This window comes from Capricornis sumatraensis, chromosome 1 (assembly GCF_032405125.1).
Source record: "Capricornis sumatraensis isolate serow.1 chromosome 1, serow.2, whole genome shotgun sequence".
Taxonomy (NCBI): domain Eukaryota; kingdom Metazoa; phylum Chordata; class Mammalia; order Artiodactyla; family Bovidae; genus Capricornis; species Capricornis sumatraensis.
The window spans coordinates 163,218,684-163,242,536 of NC_091069.1; the positions used below are offsets into that span (position 1 = coordinate 163,218,684).

Consider the following 23,853-nt stretch of genomic DNA (forward strand, 5'->3'; position numbering starts at 1 on the left):
GATCAGTGATGTCATGTTGGTAGTATGAAATTGGCCACAGTGGGAGTATTTCCACCACATAAATTGACAATTTGTTGCATTATCAGGGTTTGTTTTCCTCCAGAGAGCTGATTTACCAGCACACCACTGTCTAGAGTCAGTTCTTCCTTTCATTTGTGTATTCCCTCAACCTGTGCATAACTGAGCGTTCAGAGTGTCTAGCATTGCAAAATGTCTTTACCTTTCCCTACCCCCTCCCACCTTAGCCTGGAGAAAGTCTCCTCACCATTTAAGCTCAAACTTAAGTTGGAAACTCATGAAAATTTCTCCTTTGAGAGTGTTTTTCTTTCATGTTTCCATGGAAGTTGATACTTTTTTCTCTTGTATCACTGATCACATTGCAGTATAAAATTTTTTCTACAATAATTACTTGGCACATTCCTAAATGTCAGGGAGGATGCTAATTATCTTTTGATTTCCACATTCAGCAGAAATCTTGGCACATAGTAGGCATTCAGTTAGTGTTGGCTGAGTAAATACCTTGGGATATAGGAGACATATTTTCAATTTTTATTTTTTTCTTTTTTTGTTCTGTTTCAATTGGCTGAGAACCATTATGATTTCAACCCAAGGAACATCCAGTGTTTAATAATGTCCATTGAGCAACTGTCTCAAGTGAAAATGACTAACTGAATGATGACCATCAAACAAATTTTCCTCTGTTGCAGTGAAGTCACAGGCTAAGGACAGGAGCTGTCTGGGCCTTACCTGACAGCTAACTGTGCTACTTGAAGCAGATCACAGATCTCTCTAGGTTCTGATTTGCTAATCTGATAAATGGTGCATTGTTCCTTGAGTGCAAGAGGATGATGGATTTTAAAATATTTTGGTGGTAAATTATCATCATGTATATAGAATTTCTTTACAAAGTTTTAAATCATTTGCTTCTCCCCTTCCCCCCTAAAAAGGAGTGACAGAGACAGAGAGAAAGCAATATCGGCAAGATATGCTTAGCTTTGGGTTCAGTTCAGTTCAGTCGCTCAGTCGTGTCCGACTCTTTGAGACCCATGAATCGCAGCACACCAGGCCTCCCTGTCCATCACCATCTCTCGGAGTTCACTCAGACTCACGTCCATCGAGTCTGTGATGCCATCCAGCCATCTCATCCTTGGTCGTCCCCTTCTCCTCCTGCCCACAATCCCTCCCAGAATCAGAGTCTTTTCCAATGAGTCAACTCTTCACATGAGGTGGCCAAAGTACTGGAGTTTCAGCTTTAGCATCATTCCTTCCAAAGAAATCCCAGGGCTGATCTCCTTCAGAATGGACTGGTTGGATCTCCTTGCAGTCCAAGGGACTCTCAAGAGTCTTCTCCAACACCACAGTTCAAAAGCATCAATTGTTCAGCACTCAGCCTTCTTCACAGTCCAACTCTTACATCCATACATGACTACTGGGAAAACCATAGCCTTGACTAGATGGACCTTTGTTGGCAAAGTAATGTAACCCAAAGCTTTGGGTTAGTGTCTCATAAATGGAAAGAATTTTGAAAGATCCAAATCTAATGAAATATTATAGCCAGGAAATTTGGGGAGTGGAGGAAAAGGAGAAAAGGGATTTCCCTGGTGGTCCAGTGGCTAAGACTCTGCATGCCTAGTGCAGGAGGCCTGGGGTTCTATCCCTGATCAGGGAACTATATATTTTTTAATTTATTTGGCTACACCAGAATTTGGTGTAGCCAAATAAATAAATATATATGTATATATTTTTTTAAAAAAGGATAAATGCTATATTTTGTGGTATATAGAATGTAGTGTATTTTAATTCTAGCATTATAATAGGTGAAATATTGATATTACTGAATACATCCTTCCAGAGAAGGAAAGGAATTCTTGGGGAAAAACACTAAAGCAACCATAAGAATTACAGGTATTTCTCCTTATCACATGAGAAATTTATCTCGCTTTTTAAAAAATGAAAGACGCTTGAGTGTGTGGAATGACTACGCACCAAACCATCCATCTCTTGCTCTGGGTGTTCTCGTAAGGCACTGGCTGCTCCCATGAGGGTGTCCGAGAGCCATGTGGGGGTGCCGGGAGCTGATGTTCCCAGGACCGAAAGCCTAGAACGTTGAGTAATTATTCATAAATGCCAGTAAATTGACCAATCAAATGTGCTGCTTTTGAATAACAGGACAAGGAAGTCAGCAGCTTGGCAACTATTGTCTATCAATGGTGGGAGGAATAAAAGGTGACGGGGCAATCATTTCTTTCCCCAGTATAGCATCTCAGAGGGACTGTCCCGGTTTCTGAAGCACTACGCACTTTTGAAAGTTGTTATTTTGAAAACATCAGACTCCCTACCCAAATAATTGTGAATATTTTATAACAGTATTCACCTGGGTGAACCGCTGATAGCATGGCCTTTTTTATCCTTTCTATTTTTGAGCCCTCTTTAATCAATAATTACACTCTATATGTTTTCCTATATTGGTGGCTTTTTCTGCTCCATTTTCTGCTCTCTACCCCTTTATCCCCTCCAAAAACTAAAAATAAGTGTACATACCTTCAAATGATTCCCTCCTCAAACCCCATCTCTCATATTTGAAGGTGGTGAATGGCAGCACGGCAGTGAGTACAGAAAGTTACCTAAAAGGGAGCCATTTCAATTAGATTTACCAAGATGCTTACTCCTTGGAAGAATAGCTATGAGAAAGCTAGACAGTCTATTAAAGAGCAGAGACATCACTTTGCTGACAAAGGTCCGTATAGTCAAAGTTATGGTTTTTCCAGTAGTCACGTATGGATGTGAGAGTTGGACCATAAAGAAGGCTAATCTCCAAAGAATTGATGCTTTCAAACTGTGGTGCTGAAGAAGACTCTTGAGAGTCCCTTGGACAGCAAGGAGATCAAACCAGTCAATCCTAAAGGAAATCAACCCTGAATATTTAAGGAAGGAGTGATGTTGAACCTGAAACTCCAATACTTTGGCCACCTGATGCAAAGAACTGACTCATTGGAAAAGACCCCGACGCTGGGGAAAATCGAGGGCAAGAAGAGAAGGGTGTGACAGAGGATGAGATGGTTGGATGGCATCACTGACTCAATGCACATCAGTTTGAGCAAGCTCAGGGAGATAATGAAGGACAGAAAAGCCTGGGATGCTGGAGTTCATGGGGTCACAAAGAGTTGGACATGACTTAGCAACTCAACAGTGAACAGCAAGAAGTTTAGATCCAGAGACTTCAGGACAGTAGCCACCAAAATCTTAATCTACCTTTTTTTGTTCACCCACCTACATTTTCTTTAAATGGGGATGACTCCACTGAATGTGCCATAGTAAGAGGACAACATTATTTCTGGCAGGTAGTTCCCTGTGACCACCATCATTTTCCATAGTGCCTCCCCCTGCCCCCCAGTTTACCAGCCCAGCACCAAGTTTTTTTTCTTTTTTTTTTACATATAAATTAATGATTTTATTATACATTATGTATTAACTTTTTTGCATCATTACTTTGCATCATAGTTACTTCACAGAAAACTGACCCAGTGCAGCTAGCGTCATAGATTACCAATCACCATGGTCAGAAATTACTGATTTGTTGTTGTTCAGTCACTCAGTCATGTCCAACTCTTTGCAACCCCATGGACTGCAGCACACCAGGGTTCCTTGTCTTTCACCATCTCCCGGAGCTTACTGAAATTCATGTCCATTAAGTCGGTGATGCCATCCAACCATCTCGTCCTCTGTCGTCCCCTTCCCCTCCTGCCTTCAATCTTTCCCAGCATCAGGGTCTTTTCCAGTGAGTCGGCTCTTTGTGTCAGGTGGCCAAAGTATTGGAGCTTCAGCTTCAGCATCAGTCCTTCCAATGAATATTCAGGATTGATTTCCTTTAGGATGGACTGGTTTGATCTTGCAGTCCAAGGGACTCTAAGAGTCTTCTCCAACACCACAGGTAGAAAGTATTAGTTAAGTGTGCTGTCAGATTCTCTGAATGTCAAAAATTGAAGCCAAAGTAGAAGATGCCTGCAAAGGTCTAGTGTAAATAAGAGGAAGAGGGAGAGAGGAAACAAGCATTTCTCTTGTGTGCCATCTACCTAAAAATATTCATGCTACCCTAAGATAAGCTTGTACTCATTTTATGAAGGAAAATAAATGTGATAAATATCAGGAAAATGGATAATAAGGAACTGATGTTTGGCATGCATAATAGTATGAGAATACATCCTAATGGGAATTTTTTGAAGATAGGTAGAAAGAGGTCTTCCCTGGTGGCTCACATGGTAAAACATCCACCTGCAATGCAGGAGACCCAGGCTCGATCCCTGGGTCGGGAAGATCCCCTGGAAAAGGAAATGGCAACCCATTCCACTATTCTTGCTGGGGAAATCCATAGACAGAGGAGCCTGACGGGCTGCAGTCCATAGGGTTGCAAAGAGTCGGACTCAACTGAGTGACTACCACATACACAGAAAGAAAAATAAAGAACTAAAAAACTTTTCTCTTTTTTAGATCTTTTAAAAATGATGTATTGAAATACCCTGAAATTATACATGTTTTAAAGAGGGAGCTCCATGCTGGAATTCTAGCAGCATAAACTTAGTCTTGTGGTTTATTGTGTCACAAAAGCCACTGGTAGGATTACAGAATTACTCTGAGTTGCGGGTACCTTTGCCTTACACTTTTTGTCGAGACATCATCTTTGTGTCCAGCAGAATATTCTTGGAGTCAGACAGTGTTTTTACTTTTTCAGTATCATTATGCTGTACACAAACATAAAACTAAGAAAACAGGTCTTTTGTCTTAAAAAACAGCAGCTGAATGTCAGTTCTGCATAAAGTCTGTATTCTGCTAAAATTATTGAATGAGCTCATAGAAGGTAGTGTTCTGAATACTACCTACAATTCTACATTATTGTTACTATTGCTAACAAGCCCTGACCTCGTGGTCATGCTTTGAGAGAATGTTGAGGAAATTGATGTCATGATAGCTGTTAACCACCACAAGTGTGTGTGTGGAGTGAGGAAACGAGTGGATATAAGGTTGAGAGCATCCAAGGCTGAGCTTGGTTTTAAGAGATACTTCAAACAGAATTTCAGATACTTCTTATCCCTTTGGTTTATTCTGCTTTCTACCCAAGGTAGTCAACATAGCATTTGCGTTTTATTCTAGGGATTTCTCTCAGAAGAGATACAGAAAACCAGAGCATTTCAGAGGAGGGCAGGCAGCTTGCAAAGGGACCAGGTAGTCCACTGGACAGAGAAAGATTAGACATTTTATCAGGAGTAATAGTTTTCTTGACCTGAAAAAAGAATTGAGAAGATGAATTGAAAATAAATATTCTGGGACACTGGCTCTTCATTTAGTAGCAGCATTGGGGCACTGAAGACAGTCTTGGAAAAGTTTTCTGTCTGTATGGAAAATTTTGTTTGTTTTCTGTTTTGTTTTATTTATTTGTTGTATGATGATGTTCTTATTTCCTTTTCTTCTTCCTTTTTCTGTTTTTGCCTTTGCCTCTAAAGTGAATATTCTAGAAAGCAAATTCAGATTTTGCTGAAAGGTATTATTCAGCACTGAAAACTAAATCTGCTATTTAGATTCCTTGAGTCTGGGTGAACTCCGGGAGTTGATGATAGACACGGAGGGCTGGTGTGCTGCGATTCATGGGGTCGCAGAGTCGGACACGACTGAGCGACTGAACTGAACTGAACTGAACTGAACCCTTGAAAAAGTTTCATTTTTCTTTATGACTGTGGGTTTTTACCAAAGTTGGTCACATGAGACAAATAATCTTCAGTTGATAAAATGAACATGGCCAAGTAGAGAAAGTAGGCAAAACTAGTCATGTTTTCTCCATAAATGGCCAAGTGATTTCATATTATTTGGTCTCATACAATAATCCTATATGAGATCAGAAATGTGCCTGCCTTCTGAAGAAGGTCAGAAGTTGAAGCAATGACTCCTCTTGTAATTTGGATGGGCTGGGAGAAACCAATGATGAGTGTCTTGTGCTCCAGGTAATACATTAAAAGTGTATTTTCAGCGACTTCAGGCTCTCCCTTGGCATGCAAAGTGCTAGCCAAATTACATTTCATTTGTTCCATGCCCTGATACTGACAAGTCTAGATTTCACCCTAAATTCCTACTGCGATTGCATTTGCTGCTTACTGCAGGTACAGTTCTGCCCCCTCCCCCCAAAGTGTCAGAGAGAGTAGCAGTATCATAGAGCAGCATTTAAAGTTTTGCTAAAGTGCTTTACATATCAGTGGAATCTTAAAATCAACAATAGCAAAAATGTAGCTATAGAGAACAAGTAGGTGTCCATGGATAAAAATTTATTATTTTTAACAAAATAACCAAAGTAGGGACTTCCTTAGTGGCCCAGAGGTTAAGAATCCACCTTCCAGTGCAGGGGACGCAGGTTCAGTCCCTGCTTGCGGAACTAAGGCTTCACATGCCACAGGCATGTTAGCCCGTGTGCAGCAGCAAAGACCCAGCGCAGCCAAAATTTAAAAAAGAAAAAGTTTTAAGTAACTTTTAAAATGTAATTTTTTAAAAGCGAGACTTTAGGTGCCTAACAGTTATGAAGATGTGATGTAGTAAATGTTAATATGCATTTTCTATGAGATGTTTTCAGAAAATTCTGTTAGGCTGCACTGTTGGCATTCTTGCTGGTTGAAGAGAATGGAACTTATCCCTTTGTACCTCCCTCCATCAGCCCACAGAAGTATGAGGGGAAATATGCCTTATTCCTGTCTTTCTCATGAGAAAACACCTGGCTAAAAATTGGCCCACATTCACTCTGCCAAGTCAGCCTAATTGTTAAGCTTCTGAGGATCCACCATTACTAAAGCTGTCCCTCTCCTGGATGGATACAGTTTGTAATGGGGCTGGCGGTACTGATTTTATTTTTTTTTCACTTTAATTTTTTAAAGCAGTTTTAGAGTCACAGCAATATTGAAAGGAAGGTACGTAGATTTCCCATATACTGACTCCCACCACATATGCATCCCCTACCCCTTTAGGGGTAGGTGCGTGTGTTACAAGTAACGAACCTACATTGACACAGTACTATTACCCAAAGTCTGTAATTACAAATTATATAGATTCACTCTTGGATTTGGACAAATATATATCCTGTATCCATCATTATTGTATCAAACAGTATTTTCATTGCCCTAAAAATCTTCTGTGCCCTGTCTATTCATCATTGTCTCCCTGCCTACCCTCCCCACTTCAAATTGCTGATAACTACTAATCTTTTTACTGTCTCCATCGCTCTTTTTCTTTTCCAGAATGTCATATCGTTGGAGTAATAAAATATTTAGCCCTTCAGATTGGCTTCTTTCACTTAGTAACATGCGTGTATAGTTCCTCCATGTCTTTTCATCACTTGATGGCTCATTTCTTTTTAGTGCGAAATACTACTCCATACATAGTCTGGATGTACTATGCTTTATTTATTCATTTACTTACTAAAGGATACCTTGGTTGCCTCCAAGTGTTGGCATTTGTGAATAAAACTGCAATAAACATGTGTGCACAGTGCTGATTTTAAGATAAACTATATATCCTTAATTACTGTGGTCATTTCCCTTCAAAAGAACTCTTAGCACTGTGTTGAAACATCCAGGGTTGGAGTTGATCAACAGTATGGTTTAAGAAGATTATGCTGACAATTATCTTATTCATTTTTATGTGAATTAATTTTATATGAATGTGTGCTTCAAACATGAACCCCTGCTGTGTGCCAGGCTCTATGCTATGGAGGATACAGGCACAAAAACCTCTCTGTACCCAAGAGAGTCTAGAAAAGAAAACATATTTGGGACTTCCCTGGTAGTTCAGTGGCTAAGACTGTGCTACCAATGCAGGGGGCCAGGGTTCAATCCCTGGTCAGGGAACTAGATCCCACATGCCACAACTAAGACCCAGCGCAGCCAAATAAATAAATTTAAAAAAACTTTTTTTAAAGAAAACATATTTAAGTGACTATGCAAGTATACATGCATAAGAACACTGGTTCTTCACGACCAGAACATCAGAGTGAGTAAGTTTTGACTTAGGCCACCGCCTTTTTTTTCCAGAATAGTCAAAATGTGAAAAAGTAAAAAGTAAAATATTTTGTTTAATGGTAAACATTCCCAAGTTCTTCTCTTTCTCTTTTGGTTTTTTCCTTCCCTTGTGTGACGTCTTTCTCAAGAGACATTGCTTTTAAAGCTCTGAAACCTTGAATGCAGTTTCCTCGTTGGTATGGTGGTATGGGCTTTATTCACACAACTGGCCACCACTCTTCTATTGCACCTGTAAGAGAAGTCATTTTTTAATTGACCATCTTAAATCACCATGTAAGAAATAAAATGTCCAGAAGCATGAAGATATAGCAAGAGAGTAGCTGGTGACACATGATCCCAAACCAAATCAAATGACTGCCAAACTTAGGGGTCATCTGCATAGAATCTGGCGATAGTTTTGTTGAACAGTCTGGCATCTCTGAATAATTAAACTAATGAGAAGGCCTCCCACAGGCCAGAATGTCTAAACTTTGGAGGAAACATATTGGGAACACACTTTGTAGGATTTGGTTTTGCCTTATGCATGAGTAGAGCACTTTGTGTGGTGTTATTTCCCTTGCTGGTATTTCGTCTTCTAAACTGAGGTAAGTTACTTTCACCTAGAGCTGTTAGAGTTGAAGTGGCTTGCCTCGTCAGACCAGTGATTCTTGTAAGCAACATCATTTCGTATTGGATCTTGGGGGGTGTGTGTGTATCTGATGAGACATCAGTGAGAAGCAGTATTCTTAAAAGGCTTTTGTGTTTTCTTTAGTGCCAGCACTTCAAATATTGCCCGAATAGAAGAAATGGAGAGACTGTTGAAGCAGGCTCATGCAGAGAAGACAAGGCTGCTTGAATCCAGGGTAGGCCTAATATCTTTATGCCAGAGGCCAGTGATGTGGTGGTTCAAGATGCCCTGTCTTCAGGCCTCAATAAGCAGTGGGACCTTGGAATAGTCACTCTACCTTTCTTGGCCTTATTTTCTTTTTATTCTTTTTTATTTTTTGGCCACACCAAATGGCTTTTGGGAGAAGGAAATGGCAACCCACTTCAGTGTTCTTGCCTGAAAAATTCCATGAACAGAAGAACGTGGTAGACTACAGTCCATGGGATCGCAAAGAGTCCAGCACAACTGCCTACACACCGAAATGGCTTTTGGGGTCTTAGTTCCCTGACCAGAACTGAGCCCAGGCCCTCAAAGTGAAAGCACAGAATACTAACCACTGGACCAACAGGGAAATCCCACTGGCCGCATTTTCTTTTCTAAAAAGTGAGAGTGTTGGAGAGATGTTCTCTACCACTCTTTGCTGCACTACCATTTTTTTTTAATGTAAAATGTATATAGCATGGGCATAATGAATTCTTTGTATTACATTTTCCCCTCAATGGCCCGTTTGTTTGCCTGCTGGGGGAAAGGAAGAATGGCAGGTCTTTACACATTCTCCCTGCCTTGCCAGTTCATGGTAAGGACACTATTATAATATTAAAACTCCCACGTTACTATGACTATATTTCAAGCCAGAATGTGCACTTCCTTAGGAATCCCCCAGATTCCTTTACATCCTGCCTGAAAGGGCACCTCCTTTCCTCCTCTGACTTCCCTGCTGCTTCCTCTGTGACCTGCAGCCAGGAAGCCACAGAGCAACAACAGGAATTGGAAGGACCCACAACCATCAAAGAAAGGCTAAAAGCTGTGACTAGTGTTGGGTCACAATTAACCTTTTTGTATTAAAAATGGAGAGTTGGGGTCATTAGTATGAAAGGACTGAAGAGTCACAAGCTGGGTTTCACTTAATATTCCATTGTTAACTTTATGTAGTGGCTGCATTTCTGCACAGAATGATTTGAAAGCTCTGTGAGCGGTGATTATGGATATTTTACTCTTGGTTATACACTGTAAGAACCTCAGCTATAAAATTAGGAATTGCCTAGTGAGATTTAGATATATATGCATTGGAATTATTCGAGTATAACCAGTATGTTTGAAATTTTCTTCTGCATAATGATACCTAGGAACGAGAAATGGAAGCCAAGAAACGCGCTCTGGAAGAAGAAAAACGACGTCGAGAACTCCTGGAAAAACGGTTGCAGGAAGAAACTAGCCAGAGGCAGAAGTTAATTGAAAAGGAAGTAAAAATAAGGGAGAAACAAAGGGCCCAGGTGGGTCGGTCAATCTGGATGGGCTGGAGTAGGCTGCTCCCTGGTGGTCATTTTTTAGAAGACGGTCGTGCTGTGTCTGAGGATGCCTGTGGCTGTGCTGCCCATTAGCTTTGGCTTGTAATGGCCAAGAGAAAGATGTTATTAGGCCAAAAAAAAGTGTGTTTATTTCAAAATTCATTGGGGACAACTAACAAAATGACATTTTTCTTTAGTTAAGCGTGGAACATTTTCATGGGAACCCATTTTTTGGAGTATATTTAAAAAGGAGAATTTTTTTTTTTTGAGCAACTGAAAGTTCAGTTAGATTCGTTTCTAGAAACAAATACAACACCCAAACTGAGTTGAGAAAAAGAGATTCTGTCATCTTTTGGAAGCAGACACTCCAGTACAGAATAACCAGCCCAGTTCCTTGCTGGTGGAATTAATATTTATGGTGGAATTCATTTTAAATTAATTTTAATGGTGGAATTTAATCAATAATTAATATTTTGAATTGTTTTCCTAACCACACTGTGTTGTCACAGTGCTGCCAGTCCACACACATGGGCACAGGATTGCTAAACTCAGGAGAACCACCCACTTTGGTTAACTTCCTATCTCAGTCATCGTGGAGTTTGGTCTTGTCACTAGAACTGCTTACATAATGTATGTTTCCTGAGAAACTAAAGTAAAATTTTAAGTACCATGTAATTTAAAGGTCAAGTCAGCTTTACCAAGGCTTACTAGATTTAAAGATAAAAGGTACCAGTTCCTTCCCTTATTCCTTCCAGTTGCTGGCAGTTTGAAGTTCAGCAGTGAGAGACTTGCCTTAATCTGTGGCACCTGTCTAGAGTCAGAGTACCACAGAATCAAGGGCAAAATAAAGGGACAATGCAAGTAAAACGTGTTCATTTTATCTCATTATGCCAAACCTCTGTCACATTTCCGTTTGCCGGAAAGGTCATCCATGACTATTTGGTATCTGAAGCCAAACCAAAGGCACAATTCTATTTTAATCTCAAAGATTAGTTTTGTTTCCAAGTATATGATTAGGTTATGTTCCCCCAGGACAAAGGGGTGGGGTAGCCTAACAGCATAAAATACGAGACCGGTTTAGAAATGTTACTCGTGGTGACATGCACGTCCTAGTCTAGACGAACCTCTGCTCTAGCTATTGCTACTGCTAAGTCACTTCAGTCGTGTCTGACTCTGTGCGACCCCATAGACGGCAGCCCACCAGGCTCCCCCGTCCCTGGGCTTCTCCAGGCAAGAACACCGGAGTGGGTTGCCATTTCCTTCTCCAATGCATGAAAGTGAGAAGTGAAAGTGAAGTCGCTCAGTCATGTCCAGCTGTGGTAAACTTAAAGACATCAATGACAGACTTCATTGTCTGGTCCCGGACTACTGATTGGGTACAGCTTTCATTCCACATTCTTATCTTATTTTAACTTTGCCTTTCAGAACACCTCTGCCTTCAGTTTCTATCAGAGAGTACACACAAATCAGCATGTACATACATATATGCTTGGGGTATCTGGTGGGGGCTGTACTTAATAAATGACGTTCAGTCAGTTACATCATGCCTGAGGTTATATAAGGAGAACTGTTGTTGAGGTTGTGGCAGGGAGAACTCCTGGGAACATTACAGTGGAGGAGCCCTCCTCCGAAAGAAGCAGCCGAGAGAACTTCATGCCCTATTTCCTTATGTTTTTGTCTTGTTATCTGCCGTGCCAAGCGGCATATGGGATCTTAGTTCCCCGACCCGGCATCAAAGCCATGCCCCCTGTGCTGGAAGTATGGAGTCTTAACCACTGGACCGCCAGGGAAATCCCTTCCCAGTTTTAAGTGCTGAATACCTCTTTTAAAACTAAGGTAAATGACATGTTTCCATTTTTTCATCTGGCCTTTTCAAGGAATAGAATCTGTTGGCCTGAATTTATTCGCATCCCCCCCTCCCCATACCATTACATTTTTCTTTAAATGCCATCCACTTTTTCGATTCCAAATGACAGTGTTTAAGTTCTCATAATTGCATGGACGTTTGAACACTTAGGCTTTTCAGTTCATAAACATCTGTGACCTAAAACCAAACAAAGAGCTATAGATTAGATGGGCTTGTGCATTTCCAGGCTCGACCTCTGACCCGCTATCTGCCTGTGCGGAAGGAAGACTTTGATTTGCGGAGCCACGTAGAGACTGCTGGCCACAATATCGATACGTGTTATCATGTGTCAATCACAGAGAAGACCTGCAGAGGATTCCTCATCAAAATGGGTGGAAAAATTAAAACCTGGAAAAAACGTTGGTTTGTTTTTGATCGGAACAAGCGCACCTTCTCTTATTATGCAGGTAGGTCATAAAAAAATCCAAGTGATATTCAAATCAGGAATTTTCTGTTAAAGAACAAAAGCAATAAAATTTAGAATAAATAAGTAAAATGAAAAGTAATAGATTAATGGCAATATTAGCTTGATAGATGTATTCAGATCATATGGTCCAGTATTTACGAATTTCCTCTAGAAATAATAAAAATTACATTTTTAAAAAGTGTGAGTCAGTTTTGTTCTGGTTCTGAAATAAACTCAAACCCAAATAAATATTAAATGGAATTTATTTTTTAGACCAAAATACTATCTTTTAAACCATGAGATCAGAAAAGGTTTCTATTTATTTATTTATGGTCATATGCCCTATTTACGTCACACACAATTAGATAGCTTAGCTGACAGCCATTCAGCTCTAGTTCATGGTAATTTCAGCAGTGAAAAGCTCCTCGGTGAACTATTGAATAAGTTAAGTATTTACTGGGTAAATTTCCAGTAAATACTAGAATATTTTTGGATTCTTTAAATGATAGATTATGAGACTCGTACCCTACTGAATCCTCTATGAGTACAGGAGTATTTGTGTAGCCAGTGTACTTATTAAGAAGCTATTAAGAAGCCCCTTATTTACACATGGATTTCATTTGAAATATGTCCATTAGCTGCACAAGTATAGCTGTACTCTCTTTTCAGCTGCTGAATAAGAGTAGTGTCAGACTAGAGGTTATGAAGACACCCTGCCTTGGGGTGATAGTTCCAGCATTTATGAGCATTGTTTGGAATTGTTACAAAGTGTAGCAAGTAATAAATTTAAAAAAACAGTCCAGTCATTTAATCTGTAGGGTGTGGTCAGGTATGTTTATGAAGAAAGGTGTCAGAAACCAAGAAGCTTGGGGAAGAAAGGAGCCTCTGTCTATGGAGACCCAGAATCCCAGAGTGAAGGGTGGGCAGGGTGCATGCCTTTAAGCGGGGGGCACCAGAGTGAAGGGTGGGCATGGTACATGCCTTTAAGCGGGGGCTCTTTGTGTGGGCTCCGGTTTCTACAGTGGAGAGCAAATGGCCTAACTCTCACTGGTTACCTCTTTTGGGCTTTCTGACTTTGGGTTTTATAAGAATCCAAAGACAAGATCTTCAGTTAATACAATAGAAGAGATGTCTATGTGATAAGAAATGCCAATTCAGTGTCTGCAAAATGCATAAAGAAATTTTGCTATGTGCTAGTCTCCACTGACAACCTTAGCCAGAATTTTAAAATAATTCAAATAAAACAGCTTTGCTCATCTCTGCTCCTTTTTTCTAGGAGCCTTATTTCATTCTTTCTTCAGTCTGACAGGTGAGAGGTTCAGTGCTTGTTTCTGGCCCATATAAATGTGTTTTTCAAATGTAAACTTCTTAGTGACCAGTTTTCAATTTTTTCTTAAATGCCAAAATCTTTTGGTATATGAATGATTACTCAGAACACTAATACCGAAAACAGACAAAAGTTATATTTAATTCAGCTTTTTAATATTTACGGATTGTATAGCTGACTGGTGAGACCTAGTTTGTCGAACGAAACGCTGCCCATTTGGCTCTGTTTGCAGCCATCATCAGCTTTCCTGCTCCCACCCTCCCCACCCCGACTCTTTCCCAGACACCACCAAGCACAGGAATAGATCAGCCAGCAGGCTTGTCCTGCAGATGTAGTTCATGCTGGACTCGATCCCATAGGTGCCACGAGATCAAATCCCATGTCAGCAAGCTAGTCAGCCTGGTAAATGAACACGGCGTGTGTGCAGGGCCTAAGCCAAACTCATAGGTCTTCCTGTGGAGCAGGCCCCTGTGCTTGGTCTCCCACATAGTAACTGAGCAACTTTAGAAGAGTCTCTAAACAAACCTAAGGCACAGAAAATATGTCTGTAAATTGCTAGGATAATGCTATTGAGAAGGAATACTAGAATTATCTCATCAATTTACAAGAGCCTTATATTTTTCATTTTTTCTGACTTGCCCTACAAACAAAAGTTTTCTTCCCCCAGTTTTCTGCCTGCTTTGAAACACTGACAAGGTTTACTTCTATCTTCAGATTTTATTTTATACCCATTTCCAGAAAACAGAGTATTATTGTTTTCCAGTGAATGAATTATTGCAGGATCTTTTCCACCAAATGTTTGAGAAACACACTCACCTTTTCTTTCACAGAAACGGATGGAAACCCACTGAACATGGTATTAATTAAAAGTGTTTCCCTAGGAAGAGCAAAAATAAACACAAAAAATATGGTCTATGCTCAAATAAGTTAAAAAAAATGCTGAGTTAAATGCAATTATATAGGTTTATTTTCTGCTGAACTTCTCAGGCTGATATTTTTTCAAATTTGCTCTTTACTGTTGTTATGGGTGTGGGGGGTAGGGGGCGGCCAGGACTCTCATTTTAGTAAAAACTTCAAAATGCAACTAAGTCTAAATAATTGAAGTAAGTCTCTGTCCCATGACAGAAGTTCTGACCTTTTTTAACACTGTTAAGCATGAAATATCCTTTCAGATTTTCTCCATGCCTTTTCATATATGGTTCAATGTACATAGGTATTGTTTCTTCTTTAATCCATTTAGGACCAAATTATTCACCCTGTTCATACCTTTCTTCTCATAATGATATTTCAAGGTTTTTCTCTTGAGCACATGCATATTTACCTTGGTCTTTTCACTGGCTGTGTAGATTCCATTGTATGACTGGTCTAGAATTGAATCAGTTCCCTATTAAGGCTCCAGCAAGTCTTTGCTGCATTGTGGGTGGCACTAGTGGTAAAGAACCTGCCTGCCAATGCAGGAGACATTAGAGATAACAGTTTGATACCTGGGTTGGGAAGATTGCCTGGAGGAGGGCACAGCAACCCACTCGTGTTCTTGCCTGGAGAATCCCATGGACAGAGGTGCCTGGTGGGCTACAGTCCATAGCATCACACACAGTCGGACACAGCTGAACCAACTTAGCACTCAGCACGCAGGTCCTAATGAACACAAATACATATGCACATGCATAAGAAGCTCTTTTAGGATGCAGTTTTAGAAGCAAAATTGCTGAGTAAGAGAATTTTGGCACTTTCCATTGTGTATGTTTTACCAAATTGACTTCCAAAAGAGGCTTTCTTATTTGCATTTCCTCCAACATTGTATGATAAGAGCCTCTTTCTAATTTTTTTTTATGTACTTGCATGTGTTATCATCCCTGCTGAGATTAAATTACAAAATATCTCAAGAACTTATTGTTCTTATTAGTCATTACAGAGTGATGCTATTTGATTGGTGGTTTTGTTGTTGGTTTTGTTTTCTTTAATGTTTGGTTTGGTTTTTATGGCAAATATGATGAAATCTTTGGAAGCAGTTTGAAAAGCATTGCATTGAAAGGACATTACATTATTGACATGAAGCTCTGTTGGGAACAGGATTAAAAAAACCAAGCAGAGTAGACAAGAAATTTGATAGGGAAGAAACGTAAGTAGGATATTATTTTAAATTATAAATAAAAAGCACACTTATTACAAATGTTTATAAGAGTTCCAGTTCCAGTTCAGTTCCTCAGTCATGTCCGACTCTTTGCGACCCTATGGACGACAGCACTCCAGGCTTCTCTGTCCATCACCAACTCCTGGAGTTTACTCAAACTCATGTCCATTGGGTTGGTGATGCCATCCAACCATCTCATCCTCTGCCGTCCCCTTCTCATCCCACCTTCAATCTTTCCCAGCATCAGGGTCTTTTCTAGTGAGTCAGTTCTTTGCATCATGTGGGCAAAGTATACAACTACTGTCTTGAGAATGTAGGAAAATTTTTATTGATGTTAATGGTGTTTACACTTTGTGTGCTAAACTGACAGTCAATATTCTATATTATATTTGACTGCTAATTTAGTGAAAAGCCTTGAGCAAAGTCACTTAGTCCCTTTCATGTAGAGTTGCTAATTCCAACCTATTTTTTTTTCCTCTTTTTTCAGGATGGGATGGGGCTAACGTACGTTATCTGAATTAACCTTAGACAATTTAAATGCTAGATAAATTTTTTAAATTAATTAATTTATTTTAATTGGAAACTAATTACAATATTGTCATGGTTTAAATGCTAGATAAATTTTTTGATGATGATAGTTACAATGAAGTTATGATTTTTTCTGTTCATCACTGGTGATAAAGTATTTATTTTAATACTCATCTGCCATTGCAGACAAGCATGAAGCTAAATTAAAAGGAGTAATATACTTTCAAGCCATTGAAGAAGTATATTATGATCACCTCAAGAATGCTAATAAGGTAAGCAATGAATTTCAGATTCCCACAATTTGAACGCATAAGTTGGGGTGAGACTTTCCCAAAGGTCCAGTGGCTAAGACTCCATGCTTCTACTGCAGGGCAAGCCGGTTTGACTCTTAGTTGGGGAACCAAGAGCCCATATGGCGCATGGCCAAAAAACAAAGTTGGGTGAAAGAAGGAGTTAGTACTTGCTTATGAGGAAACTTCAAGGAAACACCTTAGTGAGGCAGAGTAGTAGTATTTTTGGAACACTCACTGTCAGCCAGGTACCCCTGCTAGAACTTTACAAAGTATCTGCTAAAATGACTGGTGAGCTCACTGTGAGAGTTCTTGCGCAAAAAAGCCAGAAAGATGGTCAATCTTGAGAAAGGTATTGAGGGCAAGACTGTAGGTTATATTAGAGCAAAAGTAATGGCTACATTGCTGTTGCTAAGTTGCTTCATCGTGTCAACTCTGTGCAACCCCATAGATGGCAGCCCACCAGGCTCCCCCATCCCTGGGATTCTCCAGGCAATAATACTGGAGTTGGTTGCCATTTCCTTCTCCAATGCATGAAAGTGAAAAGTCAAAGTGAAGTCGCTCAGTCATGTCCGACTCTTAGCGACCTCATGGACTGCACCCCACCAGGCTCCTCCGTCCATGGGATTTTCCAGGCAAGAGTACTGGAGTGGGGTGCCATTGTCTTCTCCATTCTATAAATTGGAACTTTTAAAGAGGAAGAAGCCCTCACATATCCCTGTGTTATATTTAATGTTGTAATTGCAATGTATTCACTTAACATTCTTTTCCTCTCTTGATTTTCTTTCTAGAGTCCTAATCCTTTACTTACCTTCAGCGTCAAGACACATGACAGAATCTACTACATGGTGGCCCCGTCGCCGGAAGCCATGCGGATCTGGATGGACGTTATAGTGACTGGGGCGGAAGGCTACACTCACTTCTTGCTGTAGTGAGCTGACACAGCTTCAGGGCAGACTGCAATAATCTCTTACAAGAATGAAGCCATATCAACACCAGGTGGACAGACCCAGCAGACCCGTCCCTTTAATTGCAGATACTCAGAACTGCTTTCATAGTAACAGGAAGTCATTTGTAAAAGAGAAAGAAGGGGTTTTAATTCAGAGCTTGATCATAAATAATTCAAAGCTTGATCATAAACTGCAAAAGAATTGCCTATGAGAAAGAAAACACTCTTTTGGTAAATAGCATCACTTATAGGAACATTTCTTATAAACTCTTTTTATCAATTGTTGATTTTGATGAAATAAACTAGTTTACAAAATGTCTGTATGTACTTGGAAAATATGAAATTATTTTAGCACCCAAATCATTGGTGGCATTGACGTTCTTGGTAATCAACTGGCTCTTTTTTAAAGGAGCATTTTGTGGAAGGTTATTTTATAAATATTAATATAAACAAATAAGGGCTTGGAAAGGCAGTCTATTGTAGGAGTAGTTTGGCCCTAGTTTTTAAGTACTACACCGAAACCAAAGACTTGACATGACCTCTGCTGAACAGTAGTAGTTTCAAGTGATGAACTGCACTTAGTGTCACTCTGCATTTTAAAATGGTACTTTGATGCCAACAAGTGCCCAGGAAGTTGACTTTGAAGAGTCACCACCAGCATAAGCTACTGTACATACATAGCAAACACTTTGTAAAAGAAGAACAAAAAGCTGTGTGTTTTAGGAAGAAGGAGTCTTGGACATTCTATCACACTGGGCAATTTAAAGACAATGTTTAGCTTCAGCTGTTTTGCTGATGATTTCTCCATTTCCAGTGCTGAGAATAAAGGCAACAGTAACTGATTTCCTTTAGATTGTCCAACTTCTCTTTGTTGTGGAGTACATGTGTTAACTGCAGCCTCACATGATATAACTATGAAATAGAGCTCTGTTTTCACCAAAGAACAGACCAATTATTTTCCAAAGTATTGTAGTTCTATTCAGAGGCACATGAAGTTCACCTTAATGTTCTCTGTAATGTACTATTTTATGATGTTTTTTCTTTACAGTTAGCTTTTGTTTTTTAGAGTTCAATTAACTTGTATTGAATGAAATGACTTCAGGCAAGTCCTTTTGTAACAGTTTTTCAAATGCCATTTATCCTGGTTTATCATGTTGTGTGTTTTTGTAAGTATGAATGTATTCTTTCTACTCATTGACAAAGGAATAGAAGTAGAAAATAATAATGTTACTTACTAGTAAAAATGAAATGATTAGATTAGAAGTGTCTATAAAATTTGTCAGGCCTGACTGGGTACAATTTTTTTTTTTTTAACTTGCAGTGGTTTATATACATGTTGCCAATAATAAGATTTTGCGACTGGATTACACATGACGTTACTTGAACAGTGAAGGACAAAATCACAATTGCAGAAGATATTTTTATAATCTGTTTCTACAGAGATCACCCCTAAACCCTGTAGTGATCTAAGACAGTGAAGTACAAGTGCTGAACTTTTGTTGGTTAATGTAAAGATATAACTTTTCTGAATTGTACTTTACTTTCTTCATAGGACTGTAAAGATACTCTAATCAACTTTCTATCTTGCACGATGTAGTAAATGGTTCAAATATGTGTGTCAAAATATGTTGAGTTTGGATTAAAATGTTGGTCAGATTTCACATTTGAAAATAAACTCATTTTAATTAGGAAATTACCCACTGGTAACATGACAAGGGGTGAATTAATCAGCAGAAGTCAACTGTAGAATTGACATAAAGTTTGTGTGCTAGCTAACATTATGACTTGTAGTTTATAAACTGAAGTAATCAGATGTGTCTCTGGTCACATTCCTGTTGCTAACAAAATGAGATGACCCCTGAGAAATCTGACATCTTTATGTCTAATTGCATCGACGCAATCATTACTGGGGATTGAAAGAGTGCATTTACCTATCTGTCTCTCTGATGGGGAAAAAAAATCACACAGGTGTGAAGTTAAAGCTCTAAGGCTTTACTGGGTGGGGACCACATTTGTCTCCCTGAACTAAGGCAGCAGATTTCAGAGAAAAACTGCCCTCAATAACATGTCCTTTCATACATGTTAATGAAGGCAACATTGATAGTGGGTCAATGGAAACAACACTGTCTGCTTCAAGCCCATCACTGTCAGTAAAAGCATCTTCACTTGACTCCAGTCACAATTTTTGCTGATGTGTTAAATTGATGAAGGTGAGTGGAGAAAACGATTCATGGGTTCGTGGGTTTCTCTGGGTTTTGTGTGTGTGTGTGTGTGTGTGTGTGTGTGGTGCATTTCCCAGTATGCGAACAAGTAAAAATTTTTTATTTGTTTTGCTTCACATAAAATGCCAGAAGACATGCAAAAATAAAGGGAGAGAATAGGGACAGGAATGATTGAGAATATTTGGATTATCCAGAACCACAGTAAGAAGTGTTTGTTGTTAAGATACTATGGATGCTGCAGTGATGTGTGTCACCTTAGTGCTTAATGGAGAACCAGAGAAATAACTCAGCAGCTTTAGGAGAAAGTTGCTAAATCAAGCAGCATCCTTGCTCTGTTTCTGGCATTTTACCTCTCAAGGAAGAAATCTCTTCTTTCATTTGTCCAACTTTCTTGGTGCCTTCTAATAGAATAGTTTCTCAAAACTCCAAAGATAAGCTGAATTCACTGTATCCAGCCTTTGCCTTTAACTCTTAGCACCAGTCATTGCTCCAAAATTTATGACCAAGATAGTTAAGTGGCTTTACTCAAAGTCGTAAACCAGCCACTGTAACTTTTGCATAGAAAACAAACAACAAAAAAACTGAGGTAAGTCTTTACTTGATGCTGGAGGCCTCCAAGAACTGCTTTGAAGGACATCAGAGCTGGAATCCAGAGACCCTTGTACCACAAATTATTCAGTCATATTTTTATTGGCCATTACATTTTTCTTCTGTTTGCCTCTGAAAATGCTGCTCTAGCAGATAACATGCATCCTTATAAACCATTATTGTTTTCTATAGGATGGTCACAAATTGGGGCCACTGGGTCAAAGAGCATTGACAATGATGTAAATTTTGAATTGTCATAGGTGATATTACTTGACAAAAGAGTTTAGCAGTTTACTTTCTCACCATCCATACACGAATGCCAACTTGCCAATAATTGTTCTTTTTAACTTCTGCCAACATGACGGATAGGAAAAATGGCATGCTAATTTTTAACATTTAATGCATGTTATTACTTCACGTTTTTCAATTAGTGAGGTTGATCATCATGTTTACATATATGAACTGCCTATCACAAAAATTACATATTTTTTCTACCAATTTCTGGGAGCAGGCTAAACAGAAGTATTAATACTTTGTTATCCACTCAGTAAATCAATTTCGCTATATGTTTTTATTCTTTTTTATTCCAGGGGTTTCAAATCTTGCTTTAAAAAGTTCCTTTTATCTATACTATATTCTCCTAAAGTGTATTTAATCCTCTCGGTTTTATTCTTTCACTGAGACGGTTTAGCTACTGGAATTTATCTTCGCACACAGTATGAGGGAGGGTGTGTTAGTCGCTCAGTCCTGTCCGACTCTGCGACCCGATGAACTGTAGTCCACCAGGCTCCTCTGTTCATAGAATTCTCCAGGCAAGAATACTGGAGTGGGTTGCCATTTCCTTTTCCAGGGGATCTTTCCCACCCAGGGATCGAACCTGCATCTCCCACATTGAAAGCAGATTCTTTACCATCTGAGTCACCTGGGAAGAATGAGAGAGGGGTCTTAATAATTCAGCAGTCTGACACACAAAGAGCTAGTACAAAAACAAATTGAAAAGAAGCAGTGAAAGTTCAGTTCCACTCCAGGCGCTTATACAAGCATGATTGAGGTCAGAATTTGGAAACATTCCCTGTACAAGTCAATGTATTGAAAGGTTGTTGCTCTACCATGAAAGGCGCTGGGATTCTTGGCCTCCAACGGAGAAAAATTCAATTCGGGGCCAGTGATGAGGCTTGATCACTCAGAGCTTTCATGTAGTAAAGTTTCATTAATGTATAAAAGAGATAGGGAAAGCTTCTGATAGACATCAGAAGGAGTCAGAAAGAGTGCCTCCCTGATAGTCTTTATTTGGTTGTTAGACAGCTACTAACAGTCTGTTAATTAGAGAAAAAAGAGTCTGAAATACAGTTCCGTTCAGTCGCTCAGTCGTGTCCGACTCTCTGCGACCCCATGAATCGCAGCGCCCCAGGCCTCCCTGTCCATCACCAACTCCCAGAGTCCACTCAGACTCACGTCCATCGAGTCCGTGATACCATCCAGCCATCTCATCCTCTGTCGTCCCCTTCTCCTCCTGTCCCCAATCCTTCCCAGCATCAGAGTCTTTTCCAATGAGTCAACTCTTAACATGAGGTGGCTGAAGTACTGAAATACAGTACTTGGATGCAATTTCAAAAACGACAGAATGATCTCTGCTCGTTTCCAGGGGAAACCATTCAATATCACAGTAATCCATGTCTATGCTCCGACCACCAATGCTGAAGAAGCGGAAGTTGAATGGTTCTATGAAGACCTACAAGACCTAGAACTAACACCCAAAAAGGATCCCAAGATTCCCCCCTCAAAAAAAAGAAATGCAAAAAGGCAAAATGTTTGTCTGAGGAGGCCTTACAAATAGCTGTAAAAAGAGGCTAAAGGCAAAGGAACGATATACCCATTTGAATGCAGAGTTCCAAAGAATAGCAAGGAGAGATAACAAAGCCTTCCTCAGGGATCAACGCAAAGAAATAGAGGAAAACAATAGAATGGGAAAGACTAGAGATCTCTTTAAGAAAATCAGAGATACCAAGGGAACATTTCATGCAAAGATGGGCACAATAGAGGACAGAAATGGTATGGACATAACAGAAGCAGAAAATATTAAGGAGAGATGGCAGGAATACACAGAAGAACTATTACAAAAAAGATCTTCACGACCTAGATAATCACGATGGTTTGATCACTCACCTAGAGCCAGACATTCTGGAATGTGAAGTCAAGTGGGCCTTAGGAAGTATCACTATGAACAAAGCTAGTGGAGGTAACGGAATTCCAGTTGAGCTATTTCAAATCCTAAAAGGTGATGCTGCGAAAGTGCTGCACTCAATATGCCAGCAGATTTGGGTGGCCACAGGACTGGAAAAGGTCAGTTTTCATTCCAATCCCAAAGTAAGGCAATGCCAAAGAATGCTCAAACTACCGCACAACTGCACTCATCTCACACGCTAGTGAAGTAATGCTCAAAATTCTCTAACAGGCTTCAACAGTATGTGAACCATGAACTTCCAGATGTTCAAGCTGGTTTTAGAAAAGGCAGAGGAACCAGAAATAAACTGCCAACATTCCTTGGATCATCGAAAAAGCAAGAGAGTTCCAGAAAAACATCTATTTCTGCCTTATTGACTATGTCAAAGCCTTTGACTGTGTGGATCACAATAAACTGTGGAAATTCTTTAAGAGATGGGAATACCAGACCTGACCTGCCTCTTGAGAAATCTGTATGCAGGTCAGGAAGCAACAGTTAGAACTGGACATGAAACAACAGACTGGTTCCAAATCGGGAAAGGAGTATGTCAAGGCTGTATATTGTCACCCTGCTTATTTAACTTATATGCAGAGTACATCATGCAAAATGCTAGGCTGGATGAAGCACAGGCTGGAATCAAGATTGCCGGGAGAAATATCAATAACCTCAGATATGCAGATGACACCACCCTTATGGCAGAAAGTGAAGAAGACCTAAAGAGCCTCTTGAAAGTGAAAGAGGCGAGTGGAAAAGTTGGCTTAAAGCACAACATTCAGAAAACAAAGATCATGGGATCTGGTCCCATCACTTCATGGCAAATAGATGGGGAAACGATGGAAACAGTGATAGACTTTTTTTTTGGGGGGGGGTGCTCCAAAATCACTGCAGATGGTGACTCAACCATAAAATTAAAAGACGCTTGCTCCTTTGAAGAAAAATTATGACCAACCTAGACAGCAGAGACATTACTTTGCCAACAAAGGACTGTCTAGTCAAAGTTATGGTTTTTCCAGGAGTCATGTATGGATGTGAAAGTTGGGACTATAAAGAAAGCTGAGCACCAAAGAATTGATG

At 39.7% G+C, this 23,853-nt stretch overlaps 1 protein-coding gene across 5 annotated transcripts in view; it reads left to right on the forward strand.

Annotated features, from left to right (window-relative positions):
- The window catches only part of PHLDB2 (pleckstrin homology like domain family B member 2), a 114,067-nt gene extending 94,605 nt beyond the window's left edge, over positions 1–19,462 (forward strand). For all 5 annotated transcript variants that reach the window (XM_068993282.1, XM_068993435.1, XM_068993507.1 and 2 more), the window contains 5 exons: positions 8,803–8,893; positions 10,044–10,190; positions 12,299–12,518; positions 16,693–16,778; positions 17,588–19,462. In XM_068993282.1, coding sequence (XP_068849383.1) covers positions 8,803–8,893; positions 10,044–10,190; positions 12,299–12,518; positions 16,693–16,778; positions 17,588–17,728 — 685 coding nt within the window. In that variant the 3' untranslated portion in view covers positions 17,729–19,462. The remainder of the gene's footprint in view (positions 1–8,802; positions 8,894–10,043; positions 10,191–12,298; positions 12,519–16,692; positions 16,779–17,587) is intronic.
- The last annotated feature ends 4,391 nt before the right edge of the window (positions 19,463–23,853 follow it).